The sequence below is a fragment of the Pelmatolapia mariae genome, linkage group LG16_19, assembly GCF_036321145.2.
Source record: "Pelmatolapia mariae isolate MD_Pm_ZW linkage group LG16_19, Pm_UMD_F_2, whole genome shotgun sequence".
Classification (NCBI taxonomy): Eukaryota; Metazoa; Chordata; class Actinopteri; order Cichliformes; family Cichlidae; genus Pelmatolapia; species Pelmatolapia mariae.
In genome coordinates this window covers 30,548,407-30,564,082 of record NC_086241.1, presented here as the reverse complement: position 1 = coordinate 30,564,082, position 15,676 = coordinate 30,548,407, and the positions used below count along the sequence as shown (strand labels likewise).

At 44.1% G+C, this 15,676-nt stretch overlaps 1 protein-coding gene across 1 annotated transcript; it reads right to left on the bottom strand.

The window, feature by feature from the left end:
- Positions 1-1,648: 1,648 nt before the first annotated feature.
- Positions 1,649-2,759, bottom strand: LOC134645650 (trace amine-associated receptor 13c-like). The gene is made up of 2 exons (XM_063499179.1): positions 2,587-2,759; positions 1,649-2,465 (listed from the first exon to the last, which is right to left on the bottom strand). The coding sequence occupies exons 1-2, from the start codon at positions 2,757-2,759 to the stop codon at positions 1,649-1,651; spliced, it is 990 nt and encodes a 329-aa protein (XP_063355249.1).
- Positions 2,760-15,676: the final 12,917 nt, after the last annotated feature.

The following is a 15,676-nucleotide window of genomic DNA, read 5'->3' as shown; positions in this document are numbered from 1 at the left end:
ACAGGGTAACATGTGAGAGCTATTTGCACTAATAAAAAATAATCCTCAGACTTCTACCTTTACTGTTTCACTAAAGGTGAAAAAGTGAATGTCCACAATTTAGGCTTTAATTGCAGGAAATGTTATTACAGGAATTCAGCAAAACAAAGGCAAAATCAAATAATGAAGATCACAAAAAAATATTGAAATCAATTAAACTTTACTCATCTAACTAAGAATCTCTAAGTTTATTCTTATTTTTGGTGAGGAGAGGTTGAAGGAGGGATGAGCACAGCCAGGCCTAGAGATGCACTCAGCTGGGCATTCAAGTTTTTGACATTTAATCATCCGATGTCCACTCACACCTTATCTCTGTCTATCTACCTGACTTACATGATTTAAAACAAAGTTTAACCGTTTAAACTTTAAAATCAGTTCATTACACTACATTTGTTACTCTTAACAATAAGAATTCACATTTACATCATATTTAAACATTCACTCACATATAGATATAATTCACCTCAGCTTCATTCAGTTTATGTAATTATACGTCAATTAGATTTGTCTGTCACACATTTTCACTTGAACATTTATTAATAATTCAAATTTATATTAATAGTTTCTGTTACTTTTTAAAACTCTGTCAACCATTTATTTATTTTATGAAACTTCTTTTATTAAATCATACATTTTGTAAGTCAGACAATGTGAGATTAGTGGCTTCAGAGTGTTGCTTCACCAACACACACATACACCCACACACACACACACTGATAGATTTCAATCACATAAAGCTGGATATTAAGACTTTTTAGCCTCTGTTAGCTGTTATGTAGAGCAGCGGTCCCCAACCTTTTTTGCGCCACGGACCAGTTTATGCCCGACAATATTTTCACGGACCGGCAATAAGGTGTCGCGGATAAATACAACAAAATAAAACTAGTACCGGTACCGATAAAAAGAAGATTTATTCATAACACACGTGAAAAGACCCAGGAAAACCGAGTTAATGATAAAAACGATAACAAAATAATGCTGAAAACCGACAAAAACCCTGAAAACCATACATTTCACACCTGAGCCTCAACTCTCGCGGCCCGGTACCAAACGACTCACGGACCGGTACCGGTCCGAGGCCCGGGGGTTGGGGACCGCTGATGTAGAGGTATCCAGGGTGGCACTCCAGTCTCTTTCTACCCCAGGTCTCATAACACACTCCACACAGGAGTCATCAGTCACACAGGGCTATAGTCGGGTTTGCAGCTACCTGGTAACAAGGCAAACTTGAAAAGCTGGAATCTTCCATCTGAGTAGCCACAGCAACATTTTGGTGATTAAAGCAATCATGTAGTGGTTTTTGGTGACGCTGTTTTCAACCAGTCTGACCCTATGATAACCAGCAACCACTCGGCAAACAGTGTCAGAATGCACATTTTGTTGCTAGTGACAGGAGGTTGCCAGTGGGTTGTTAACCCTTTTCTAGGCCTCTATAATTGAAACCATAGAGTACTAAGCACTATTTGACAACCAGTGTTGGGGTTATTACTCAAGAAATGTAATTTATTACACATTACTTGTTAAATGTCTTAAAATTAATGTAGTACATTATTGATAGAGAAAGTAATTTGGTAAACCACTTGGTACATTAAGGAAAGATTTCTTTCTTCTACAGTATGCTGACCTCACAGGAGCCAGGCTGCAGTATCTGTAGAGTCACAATTAGTTTCACAGCTTTTCTAAACCAGGGGTAGAACATAGCATAAATCAAAGGATTTAGACAGGAGTTAAAATAATACAGATATATCACAATGGATGCAGATGAGCTATTGAGCAACTCATTTCCTAAAAGTGAAACAATGAAATATGGGCAGAAACATATTAGAAACACAAGAACAAGAACACCCAGAGTCCTGGCTGCTTTTAGCTCTGATTTAGTTGCTGTTAGAGTCACTGAGAGCTGCAGTGTGACAGCTGTAACATGAGAGCGCATGGCACGGGCCTGAGACACAGCCACCACAAATACTCTCATATACAGAAATACAATGACAGTAAGTGGAATAATAAATGATAAAACAAGGTCAACAAATCCTGCAATAAATTCAATGAAAATTATACATTTTCCAAAGCAAGAATTATGCTTGCCTGGTTGACTTAGATCATCTATTAAAATCACATAGCTGTAGAAAACAGAGCAGAGCCAACACAGACAGACACAGAGTTTCACTCTTTTGTCAGTGATTCTGGTGGGGTAATGCAAAGGGTCACAAATAGCCACATAACGGTCGACTGATATCAGCACCATGTTACCCACTGAGGCAGCGGCAATGATGTAGGATAAATAATTATACAGAGAGCATGTGAGCTGACCAAGAAACCAACAAGCTGTATTTCGCAGGATTTCTCCAGGCATAAACAGAAGACCAACAAGAAAGTCAGTGACAGCCAGAGAGAGGAGCAGGATGTTAGTGGGTGTGTGGAGCTGCCTAGAAAGACAGGAAATATAATTTTAAAAAAATCAACAGAAAGAAACTATTCAAACAGGTATAACAAATCAAGTATAGACTTGTAAAGCCACAGCAGCAGGTAAAAAATATGAAACTCTGCCTGAAGTGGGAGACTGCAATGATGACGAGCAGGTTGAGAGTCACAGTTAGCAGAGACATTGAGGACACAACAATATAAAGGAGCAAAACTTGAGACAGAGGAGTTGTGGGTTTCTTGCAGGAGATGTTGAAGAGTTGTGGAAAGCAGAGCTCTGCTCCATCCTGCATATCCATCTCCACAGACCTGCAGAGAGCTGCAGCTCTAGCAGAGTTGTGACCAGAATTAGTAATATAACTGATCCTCATGCCACATCCTCTCAACTCCTCCCCTCTTCTTTCTTTCAGTTTTTAGTGGACATTGATTTCCCCCTTCCCTTCGTCTTGGCCAATAGCTTCACTATTTTCTTCCTGTAGTCCTGCCTCTCTCTCTTTTCTACATTCCTTTTGGATATGTTGTTCTTGTGTTTCTTTTATTGTGTCCTAACCCCTCTCTACTAGGTCAGAAATGGAAGTCTCAGTTATTTAATTGACTCCACTTGTCAATCGGTAGGCCCACAAAACCCCTATACAGGATGTTGATTTCAGCTCACTGATAAAAAAAGGTCCTAATCCCTGATCCTATGAGTCTTGCCCAGTGGATAATGCAGGATTCTGATGCTGATGTGGGTGAGGGGACTCACCCAGTACTGACTACCTCGAAATCAGCCAGGTGTTTTCCATACTAACCCTGATAAGACGTAACCTGAGTAGCATGTCAGTCTCACCTGTTAACCTGTTATTTAACATGGCACTTGTTATTTCTGGTGTTATTTTAGTAGCTTGGAAGGCAGGGTAACCTGTGGGAGCTATTTACACTAATAAAGAATAATCCTCATTGTTATAGCAATAAAGGATGAATGTGGAAACATACTTACCACCCCAAATTATATTAATATTCAGTTCAGTCATTTTATGACAATTTGTATACTTCTGAAGCCTGTAATGCAGCCTTAGTGGAAGATTTTTTTGTAATTTGGCTATGCACACTCTCATTCGGATAAATCCAAATTGAAGAATGACATTACGCCATCAGAAATAAATGAGTGTGGTGAGGCATGGTCGGCGGTGTCGTGCGGACACACCTGCACAGCATCTGCTATCACGCTCGCCATGTTTAAAACCACGGGGAAGCAGGGGTTGAGAGAGTTGTGGTGTGACATTATGTGCGCCTGGCAGCTTGTGAGCTGCAGTCGGAATGAATAAAGATGGCTCTGATTAATGATTTCTGGAGTGGTGGAGGAGCGAGAGGGTCCGTGCCCGCTGGAGGTGGGGGAGCTGCTCCAGCTGGAGATGGAGGAGACACACAAGGGTCCTCTCCAGCCGGGAGCGGTGGAGGAACTGTGTGGGGAGACGGAGGTACCCGTGCCAGGGGAGCCTGCTCGACCTGGGTCCGAGGTCGAGGCGCGAGCTGCTCCAGAGTGACAGATGCCGGCCCAGCCGCTTGAGCAGGGGCTCATGACCGTCCCTGCAGGGTCGTGCCAGCTCGCCATGTGGTCAGCCTCCGGACCAGCATTGCCGTCGCTGCTGGAGGCGTGGCCGGTCTCCAGACCAGCGTCGCTGCCACCACTGCAGGAGTGGGCAGCCTACGGAAGGGACACGGCCCTGTCGCCATGTTGGAAGCTGGTTAGGGGGAGTAGTAGTTTTGGCCAGATGGCTCCCCGGCCTCAATCTGGCGATGGGGGTGTGTGGTGAGGTGTGGTCGGCGGTGCCGTGCGGACGCACCTGCACGGCATCCGCTATCAAACCTGCTGTATTTAAAACCATGGGGAAGCAGGGGTTGAGAGAGTTGTGGTGTGACAATATGTGCGGCTGGCAGCTTGTGAGCTGCAGCCGGAATGAATAAAGATGGCTCTGATTAACAATTTCTGAACCCGCTGTGTCTCATTCACACCACAATAAGGCTATCAAGAAATTGAAATATGCTAAGTTGCCCGGTCCATATAGATTTCCCATCTAGTTTTTTAAAGAAGTTTGCATCTAAATTAGTCCCCTGTCTGCGGTGCTGCTGCAGGGGAGGCGGACGCACCTGAGTGGCATCCGCAATCACGCTTCGCCGGCATAAAAAGTCTATATAGAATAAAAGTGTTGAGAATGATGCAAAGCAAGAAACAGTCATCGGGTCTGCCGTCATATCTTTACTGTAAACATACCATGGCAGACCCGATGACAAATGCAATAGTATTCATCACCCTACTTGCAAGACACTTCATACTTTTCAATTGGTAATAAGCTTCCCCTCCAGCTCATAAGCTATGGATAGAGGATATTATGTTCCATCTGAAGCTTGAACATTTGAAAAATACTTTTAACGACTCTCTTCAGAAATACAGTATGACTTGGCAGTGATTTCTTTTGTACTTTAAGACTGAATTCTTACGGCAGCTCTGCTAATTTCTGAGCTTCTTTCTTATTTTCCTCTTTACTTCTCTTAACCTTTAACTTAGGTCTTAGTAATTAGATTCTGCCATCATGCACTACTGTTTCGTGCGAGTTCTGGTCATTTTTCTCTGTCTTTTTCCAATTTTTTCACCTGTGTTTGGATACCCGGGGCATGGCTCCTTTGTTTATATTAGGGATCAGCTGTTAGCACTGTGCCCTGCAGCCGCAGCTGTGCTACTGGCGGACAGACCTGACATCCCCAGTGAGGTGAGGAGGAAGAGACGGGGGTGTCGTGCCCGGAGGGAGCGTTGTCGCATCGGAGATGTTACAGACATCTCTCCCTTCTGTGATCATGGGAAATGTGAGATCACTCCCTAATAAGATGGAAGAGCTATAACGATGCTAACCTGGTGTCAAGAGATTTATTCTAAAGACACTTCTTCAGCTAAGAGTCTAAAGGTAGAAACACACACAGACGCTGTGGTTTTCACTTGCAAGGGCGATCACAGAACGCTCACACCAGAGTGGGGGCCCTGCGATCCGCGCTCTGTAACCGCTCTGGTCTTTATTTATATACAAAGCAATACAAGAGTGAATACGTTTGTTCAGTGGAATGTTGATGTGTGAGCATGTGCGGATATGTGTGTGTGTGTGTGCGTGTGCCAGGAAAGGCTCCTCTACCTGGTACAAAGTGAAACTGCTCATGAAGCTCTTATCTAGCAGGTACTGCTCCTTCCCTGCATGATAACGGGTCACAGTGAATCAAAAACAGTCTGAGTTATAACGAGGTCATCATGCAGTATTCTATCATATGCAAACTTATATTATTAAAAGAATATACTGACTACAATTTTCTATTGACATTCCCTCCTGTTGTCACGTATAACTTTTAAGTGAGATATCAGTATGTAACACCTTGTTGTACATTTTCTGTCACATCATCATTAATCACACAAAGTCTTCATGTTCCAACAGGTCGGAGTCATCATCATCATTTGTCACGGCTATGTATGCAGCAACAGTGGAAACAATTATGCGGTTAATCATGAGTTTTAGACATGGCAGGATACATCTTACAAAAACACAAAATAAAAGTAAAAATACTCCAACTCCAATGAGTAACATAAGATAAGATAGAACTGTGTTAATCCCTCGATTCGGTTCCTCTTTGCAAATTCGGTTTCCAAATAGTACACCACCGACACAAGTTACAGAATGTGACCAGAATACTATATATACACATATATAAATACAGAGACATATATAAAGAACAATATACAAAAGGGTTAAATACAATAAATAATAATAAGAATACAATGGAATTGCAATTATTTCAATTATTTCAAGTATTGAAGTCTATTGCACCGTTGGTTTTTAACAAAAAGTATTGCACAGTGAAAAGGGAGTAGTAGTCTTTTTAGCAGTCACTTGTATTATTTACATAGTCCTGATTTTGGGCCTGCTGGATCTGTCTCAAGGCATTCAGGGCATCAGTCATGTTTGATGAGTGTACATTGTCTGGTGTGTGTGTGTGTGTGTGTCATTTCTTACTCAATCAACGAGTGCACGTCTGTTCAGGTGTGTGTTTCTCTTCATTCTGAGTCAGTGTGTGTGTAGATGTGTATGTTTGTGTATGTTTATCACTTTCCTGTTCTGGTGTTTTGGGTAAACCACGGCCTGAAGCGTGCCCTGGGGTCCTGCCCTCCTCCTTTTCAGTCCGTTTGTGACCATTGCTGCTGCTGCTCAAAGTTCAGTCTGTCCTGGTTCTGGCCCCAAAACCTGCATCTTCTTCTGTGTTTTTGTCCATTCTGAGGTGCCTTTTGACCTCAGTTGCTCCTCCTGTCTCTGGCACGCCCTTTCTTCTGCTGCCCGATCATCCGTGTTGGTCCGTCACTGTCCTGCACAGTGTTAATGCAGAGTTATCAAGGTCAGCATTCTTTTGCTCGGCCTTACTTTTCATTCGGGCTTAATGTACGTCTCGTCACAGCTCTGTCAGCTGAAACTGTCTGGAAATCTCCCCCGTGTAGTGAAACGGGCCTTGGATTTAACGCTCTCCGTCTCTGCTGCATGAGATCGCTTTCCTGTAGCACTGTTGACATTTTCAGATTGTTGTTATGGGTCTAGCTGCTGCAGCATTTGGTCAGGGTCACGTCAAAGATGGTAGAGGGGAGAGCAGGAGTCCAGGTCAGCTTCGGCTTTAAGCCTGTAATTAAACATAAAGAGAAAAAACAAAAACAAAACAAAAACAGACGAACAGGAAAATGATGTTGTTTTGGCTGTGTTATTCAGAGAGGGGAGAAACACTGGGCCAGGCCCCCTTTTTTTTTTTTTTTTTTTTTTTTCCTCACGATATAATCAACTCATAACCCACCAAGTTGACAGGACAACACAGGTACATGTTAAAATTCTTAAGATCACGTTTAAAAGCACAAAAAAGGAATTTTCCTTCCTTCAGTAATCACTTGTATGATTCAATCAGCAGAAAACATTTCACAATTTGACTCTCTTAACCACTAAATTTGTTGTATTACCAACTAAATTTGTCTGATTACTGCTTGGTCATACCAGACTCTCTCTTTTATTTTTTTCTTTTCTTTTCTATTTTCACAAACGTTTCAGCTATTGTCCTGCAAGCTGGAGAGTTAAATGTCAGCAGTGGATAAATTCAGCATTTGATAACAAAACTATTAAGTTTTCCCTGTTTTAACACTAATGAGAGATATAGGCGCATGTATAGTGTGTGCTATAGTGTAAGCTGTTCTTCATTGCATGTATGTGTGTTAGTACGCTTGCATGCAGGGCCTCTGGGCCTGTCTCACCCAAAAGAGCATTTTCTTAACAGCTGCCTTTCACTCGCGTGTGTTAAGAAAGGTAAATGTGCTTGTAGCAGTTGTGAGATTGTTATGCTGTCATATATTACATTATACCTGTAATCAAAATGAGTGAATCATGATACTGCTGTAGGCCACATCATACTTCTTGTGTAATCAGTATTTAGTTTCAGTTTGCATCACACCTCCTAATTAAAAGAATGTGAAAATCACCAGATCTATTAGATAGGTTTGTATTATCCTATACTGCTGATTTACTGTGAGTGAGTTACACTGTTTCATGACATTTCATACTGCCGAGTTATGAAGAGAATATTGTGTTCAGAGAGTAGGGGGCTCTCTTTCTTTTTTTTTTCTTCTTTGTGATAGTAAGGAGAACAGAGCACATGCCACGGGAGCGTCACCCCCACCTTTGGTGGAGGCAGAAAAACAGGGAGCCAAGGTCATAACTCAGGCTCACAAAGAGTCAGAAAGAATGTGAATGCTTAGTTTTGTGGCTGTGGCGCATTTTGTATAGCTTCTTTTCTTTGTTTAGTAGCTTTCTGCCTTCACCTGAGAGGGTGTGCCCTAAGCATGTGACTTCAGGTCTCCATAATTGGAGTTTATTTAAAGATAAATAAGATGATTTCATTTATTGCTCGCAGATCATGCACTAGATGTTATGTTGCAGTATTAGCTTTCTTCAACACTTAAACAAAACATCACTCTTTGTTTTATTATTATTATTATTATTATTATTATTATTATTATTATTATCCTGTCTCAAAACAGAAAATGAAATTGTAGTTGTTCTTGGCTGAGAAACACAAAACCTCCTCTTTTTCTTTTTTTTTCAAAACAAGAAACTAAGTTTTAACTTTTCTGCCTTGTCACCTAAAACAAAACAGACAACCCAGCTCTCAGCTGGCTCTGAACTTATCATCATCAAGGACGCATGGTGAGAGCTACTTCAGAAGTTACAGTACTCATCACTCAAGCAACAAAAGAAACAAAAAACAAAACTCAGCACACTACACAGAACAACAACAAGACACAACTGAAGATGTTGTTCTTGTTTGTTCTCCTTGAATTTTAGAATAAAGTTATTACATCTGCATTAGTAAATCATATGCCTAATCATTATGTGTCACTGTGATCCACAAGTATGATCACAAATTTATTCATTTTTCAAACCAACAAAACAAAAAACAAAACAAAACAAAAACAAGTTACTGATGGCTTGAACGCTTTACACATATCAGTCAGGATGCAAAAAAGGCTGCTGCCAAAGACAAATCAGAAGTATGAGGGGAAAAAACTGAGCCCACAGACAGCTGCATGTTTGAGCTTTAATAGCTGTTTCCCTCCCTCTGATGTGTTCTTATGCAGCTCCTGCTCTAAAAAATGTGTAACCTGCTCATCCGCTTAGCAGTGACCATATATTTAATTCAGCTTCTCAATTGTGTAGCTTTAGCTGTTGTATACAGGGTTTAGCTTGTTAGTTGTTACTATAGGTGTGCTCTATATCTCAACAAAGTCTCATCTAGGATGACAGGTTTTCAAGCAGGTCAAGTGCCTCTATGCACTTGATTAGTTTAGATATTTTCTTTGTTTTCTTCATCTCATATATCATTGTACTGAATTTGAGCAAACCTTAAGCTTGATGCAGACTACTTTCAACAATTATCCACCTCACATCATAACTGACTGAGGTGCCTCTTCATATTAATATTATTTCATTATTAATGCTATTATCTTTTTATATAACAGCAATAGTATATTACAATATTTTATTTATATTTTATTTTGCATCCATCAGGGGCTGGGGGTGATCTGCAGTTTCACCCCCTCCCAAGCTGGAGACATTTTCCTTTTCACACACTTCCCTTGGCTGAACAATGACACAACCTTAATATACCTTATGCATCTCTCTATTTCATTTAATATGTGTTTGTGTGAGTTATGTATTTTCTTTCATTCTATTCAGTCTGGGCACGGTCTTCATCCCAACTATGTTTCATTGTTAATACCAGTTTACAGGTTGTTATCCTTGCTATTATTAGTTTGAATACATTACAGTTAAGTTCTAATTCAATTTAGCCTTTTGTTCATTTTATTTTGTTTTTTCTGTCTCTCTCTTTCATCTGTCTGGCAGCCACAGTGGTTGCAGTTAATCATTCTGTGTCGGGCGTTCTCTGTGTCTTACAGTCACGTGCAAAATGTCCCTTTTTTCCACACTTCCAGCATTTAGTGCTAAAGTCACTGTTTGGTGTGTGTCTCTGTGTCTTACAGTCACGTACAAAATGTCCCTCTTTTGAGACCTAATGGGTGGTAGTAATCCTTTAAAGAAAGTGCGTTTAAATAGTTTTTTATTTTCCTCTTTCTTTTTCTTATTTTCAGTTCTCCTTTCAGCTTCAGTTTCCCATGCTTGGAAAAGTTTATATTCTTCTTCACGTTTTAATTTCTTCTTTGGGTCTTTTGTTAATGTAATTTCTTGTTTCAGGACAGCTTTCAGCTGGGTAACAGCTGAGGGATTGCATTTCCCTTCCCAGCTGCGGTTTTTTGCTTTTCATGGATTTCTCCACCTATTTGCACTTATTCTACCTGCTCCTGTTTGTTGTTTTTCTAACCATTCCTCATCAGGTGTTAATTTTGCTTGTTTATTCCCCATTTTCAAAGTGTTTGCTGGGCCGTCACTGGCACGCTGACTTCAGAGTGGTTTACTGATATGGCCTTCGACTTCACTTCTAACAGTGAAGCGGTATCAGTTTTACGAGATGAAACTCAACCGTTCTCCTTTGTCACCAGTACGTGAGCCTCAGCAAAGAAAACAAATAAAATAGAAGTAGTTCAGCAGCGTATTGTGCTGTAAAATCAACTTACTTCTACACACATACACACATAGACATTTGCGCGCTTTTACAATTTGTTACGAAGTAATTACGGCTACCTCTAAAACCTAAGTCTAATTCGGTTCGTTACGGCGAATCCTAACCTATTTTATTTTTCGGTTCATTACGGCGATTCCTAACCAAAATAGTGTTTCTCTTACCCTCAGACGTCTCACTGGTGGTTCGGATCGTCAGACTGAATCCCACCGCCGTGGACCAGACCGGCCCGGACTCGAACGTCCCGGGTCCTCCTCGTCTAAGAGGGCTGTGCACAGTCTTCGGTGCTGGGTCCACAGCGTCAGGAAACAGTGTGCCAAATCCTGGAACAGAGTCACAGATAACAGTTCTGATATTTCTGATCCGGCTCTCGAAGGACCAAAATAAATGTGATTTATTCTAAAGACACTTCTTCAGCTAAGAGTCTAAAGGTAGAAACACACACAGACGCTGTGGTTTTCACTTGCAAGGGCGATCACAGAACGCTCACACCAGAGTGGGGGCCCTGCGATCCGCGCTCTGTAACCGCTCTGGTCTTTATTTATATACAAAGCAATACAAGAGTGAATACGTTTGTTCAGTGGAATGTTGATGCGTGAGCATGTGCGGATATGTGTGTGTGTGTGTGCGTGTGCCAGGAAAGGCTCCTCTACCTGGTACAAAGTGAAACTGCTCATGAAGCTCTTATCTAGCAGGTACTGCTCCTTCCCTGCATGATAACGGGTCACAGTGAATCAAAAACAGTCTGAGTTATAACGAGGTCATCATGCAGTATTCTATCATATGCAAACTTATATTATTAAAAGATTATACTGACTACAATTTTCTATTAACACCTGGTCAGTCTCTCCCTCCCCCAGGAAGATCTGATCACAACCTGGTGCACCTTGTTCCTGTATATGAGCCCTTAGTGCGCAGGGAGCAACCAATCACCCGCACAGTGCAGAGATGGTCGGGCGGGTGAGGGACCCGCACAGCCAGAGCCGAAGGTCACAGCGTGCCAGGGTCCTACCCTGGCCACGGTTGGTGTGCTGTCTGGACCGGCCTTGCACAGCGCAGAGATGGTCGGAGGAGAGCGAGGAGGCTTTTAAGGACTGTTTTGAGTCTACTGTGTGGGAGGTGCTTTGTGACAACCACGGGGAAGACATCGACAGCCTTGTGACCTGCCTTACGGGCTACATTAACTTCTGTGTGGATAACATCGTACCCACCAGGACCATGCAGTGTTTCTCCAACAACAAACCCTGCATTACCCCAGAAATTAAAGCTGTCCTCAAGCAGAAGAGGAGGGCCTTCAAAGCTAGAGACAAGGAGGAGCTGAAAAGGGTGCAGAGAGAACTGAAAGGTCTGATCAGGAATGGGAAAGACAGCTACAGGCAGAAGATGGAAAACCAGTTTCAGCAGAATAATGTTAGTGAAGTCTGGAGAGGCCTTAGAACCATCATGGGCCACACAGATCAAAACTCTCTGCCTGTGGGGGATATGAGATGGGCAAATGAACTAAATCACTTTTTTAACAGATTTGATTAATCCAGGAGGCAGTCTTCGACATCGGCTGAACACTCACATACTGCGGCTGTTCCCCCTCTGACACCTTAGTCACTTCACACCTCCTCTACTCACCCTGCTCACTACTCCCCACCCCCAACCACAGCATCCACCACACAACCAACACACGACTACAGCCTGTCTCTTTCGACCATCCAGGTTCAAGGTTCAAGGTTCAAGGTTCTTTATTTGTCACATGCATAGTTATACAAGTATAACACACAGTGAAATGTATCCTGACACGCTCCTCGACATGTGCAAAAAGGGGGGGGGGGGGTAGAGGAATAACATTGTATATATATATATAGTATATACATTGGGTGAATGTGCAGTAGTAGCAGCAAGCAGGTGAATTCTGTACATTAATAAGAATAGACATCTGACTATTTTACAGAATAGACAATATAAACATATTTAAAGTTAAAGGAATTTGAAATGTACATTGTGCCTGGGTTTAGAGTGTCTGGAAGAGAGTCCTCTCTCAGTCAGTTATAGATGATGTGAGAGGGTGGGTGTGTGTGTGTGTCTGGGGGGGGGGGGGGGGGGGGGGGGTGTTGGTTTAGGGCCCGGATGGCTTGGGGATAGAAGCTCCTCTTGAGTCTCTCTGTCCTTGCCCGGATGATGCGGAACCTTCTACCAGATTGTAGAAGTCTGAAGTGTGTGTGTGTGTGTATATGTGTGTGTGTGTGTGTGTGTGTGGGGGGGGGGGGGGGGGGGGGGGGATGTGTGTATCCATGACCGTTTCTGTTAATGAGAGTGCGGGGATTGAGTGGGAGGGTGGGGTGGGCTGCTTTTAACCATGTAAAGCACTTTGTGCTACAGTTTGTTTTGTATGAAAAGTGCTTTATAAATAAAGATTGATTGATTGATTGATAGAGCAGTGGCGAGAGGACACACCCCTGTGGTGCTCCTGTGTTGATGGTGATGCTGTCGGAGACACACCTACCCACCCTCACCACCTGAGTTCAGCCAGTGAGGAAGTCCAACACCCACGCACACAGACGGCTGTTGAGTCCCAGATCCCTCAGCTTTGTGAACAGTCTGCAGGGCACTATTGTGTTAAATGCTGAACTGTAATCAACAAACAGCATTCTCACATAGTTACCCTGTTTCTTGTCCACGTGGCTGAGGGTGGTGTGCAGGACGTGGGCGATGGCGTCCTCAGTGGATCTGTTGGGTCGGTAGGTGAACTGGAGCGGATCTGTGGTGTCTGGGATGGAGGAGGAGATGATGTTCCTCAGCAGCCTCTCAAACACCTTCATTACTACCGAGGTCAGTGCAACTGGCCGGTAATCGTTCAGGGATGAGGGTTTGCTGTTCTTGGGCACAGGGACGATGGTGGATCTTTTGAAGCATGTGGGGACCACAGACTTCGCCAGGGACTCATTGAAGATGTAAGTGAACACACCTGCTAGCTGGTCAGCACAGCAGCGCAGCAGACGGCCGGTGATGCCGTCTGGCCCCGCCGCTTTCCTTGTGTTAACTCTCCTCAATGCCACTCGGACGTCATGCTCCGCAATGCTGGTCACTGGTCTCTCGCTGATGACGTCACTGTCCTCGGTAGTCAGGCGGTAGATGGCATTAGCCGCCTGGCTAACCTCGAAACGGGCGTAGAACTGGTTCAGCTCATTGGTGAATGCAGAGTCGGCGTTGATCGGCGCAGTGTCCCTGGGTTTGTAGTCCGTAATGGTGCGTAGTCCGTGCCACATACTCCGTGTGTCACCCTGGTGGAAGCGGGACTCCACACGCTCCCGGTACCGGCGTTTGGCATCTCTCACCGCGCGCCGCACGCCGTATGAGGCCACTTTGTAGGCCCTCATATCGCCAGTGGCGAGACCCGCGTTGTAGGTGGCGGTCCTGGCGTTTACTGCAGTGCGGATCGATCTGTCCACCTACGGTTTCTGGTTTGGGAATGTGGTGACTCTCGCAGTGGGGATAATCTCCTCCGCTAGCATATTGACGAAGCATACTGCTACTTCCGTAAACTCGTTGATGTCGACTGCGCATGCTCTGAACATGTCCCAGTTGACGTCGTTGAGTGCGTCCTGTAGCGTAGCTTCTGATTGGGCAGACCACCGTTTCACCTCCCTCGTGGTTACTTCTTCCCTCCATATGTTTTGTTTATACTGGGGAATGAGGAAGATGGCGTTGTGGTCAGACTTCCCAAAAGCTGGGTGTGAGACAGCTTTGTAGCCCTGCTTGTATGGCGTGTAGCAGTGATCCAAAATTCGATCCCCCCTCGTTGGACACGAGACATGCTGGTGAAAGTTTGGCATGACTTGTCCGAGGTTCGCTTTATTAAAGTCTCCTGCTACAATGAGGGCTGCGCCCGGATCCTTGTTTTGAAGTGAACTCAGCACATCATGTAATTCGGACAAAGCCATACCTGTGTCTGCTTGGGGTGGGATGTAGACCACCGTGGCGATGACCGAGGTGAACTCACGGGGCAGATAGAAAGGGCGGCACTTAATGCCCAGGAATTCCAGATGTGGCGAGCAGCTGCTGGAAAGAGTAGAAATGCTCCTGGCATCACACCACTTTCTGTTTACCATGAAGCACACTCCTCCACCTTTGGTTTTGTTCGACTCTGCCGTTCTGTCCGCGCGGAGCACAAAGAATGAATCCGACGGAGTTACGGCCTGGTCCGGCACGGTGGGGGTCAGCCATGTCTCTGTGAAGCACAGAATGTTGCAGTCCCTCATGTCACATTGGAAGGTGACTCTTGCTCTTAGGTCATCGAGCTTGTTCTCCATGGATTGTACGTTGGCCAGTAGGATACTGGGCAGTGGTGCGCGATGCGCCTGCTGTCTCAGTCTGTTCCTAATGCCAGCGCGTTTCCCCTGGCGCTTCTTTGTTCTACGCCTCGGATGAGCGGCCCGTCCTTTGTTGTTCTCCGCGCCGCGTAGAATCTCTGGCGGCCAGGATGGGTCAGGTTTAAAAGTGTCCAAGATTAGATGTGCAACCTTGTCACCGATGTTTATAAGTGATCTGCTGTCGTATACTAAAAGACTAGAGGATTTTGGAATGTAAACCAGTGCAAAAAATAAGTAAAAAACAAGAAAAGTGGATAGTCGGAGCGGAGCGGTCAGGAAGGCGTCTGGACGTGGCCGCGCCATCTTGGGAATAGGTTAGGAGGGAACTGAGGAGGATCAGAGCCAGGAAGGCAGTGGGTCCAGATGGTATCAGCTCAAGGGTTATCAAGTCCTGCACAGATCAACTGTGTGGGGTGATGGAGCACATCTTCAACCTGAGCCTGAGGCTGGGGAGAGCTCCACAGCTCTGGAAAACTTCTTATGTTGTACCAGTGCCAAAGACTCCACATCCCAAGGACCTCAACAGCTACAGGCCAGTGGCTCTGACATCCCACCTGATGAAGATACTGGCAAGCGTCGATCTGGCACAGCTTCACATCAGTGGACCCACTTCAGTTTACCTACCAACCTGGCACTGGAGTCAATGATGATGTCGTCAATCACCTCCTACATCA

What these genes read in the sequence shown, in the direction of transcription:
- LOC134645650 (XM_063499179.1), bottom strand. Translation starts at nt 2,759, where the DNA reads ATGGATATGCAGGATGGAGCAGAGCTCTGCTTTCCACAACTCTTCAAC. An exon ending in ATTGCAGTCTCCCACTTCAG is followed by an intron (nt 2,466 to 2,586) that starts GCAGAGTTTCAT and finishes CTGTCTTTCTAG; the next exon opens with GCAGCTCCACACACCCACTA.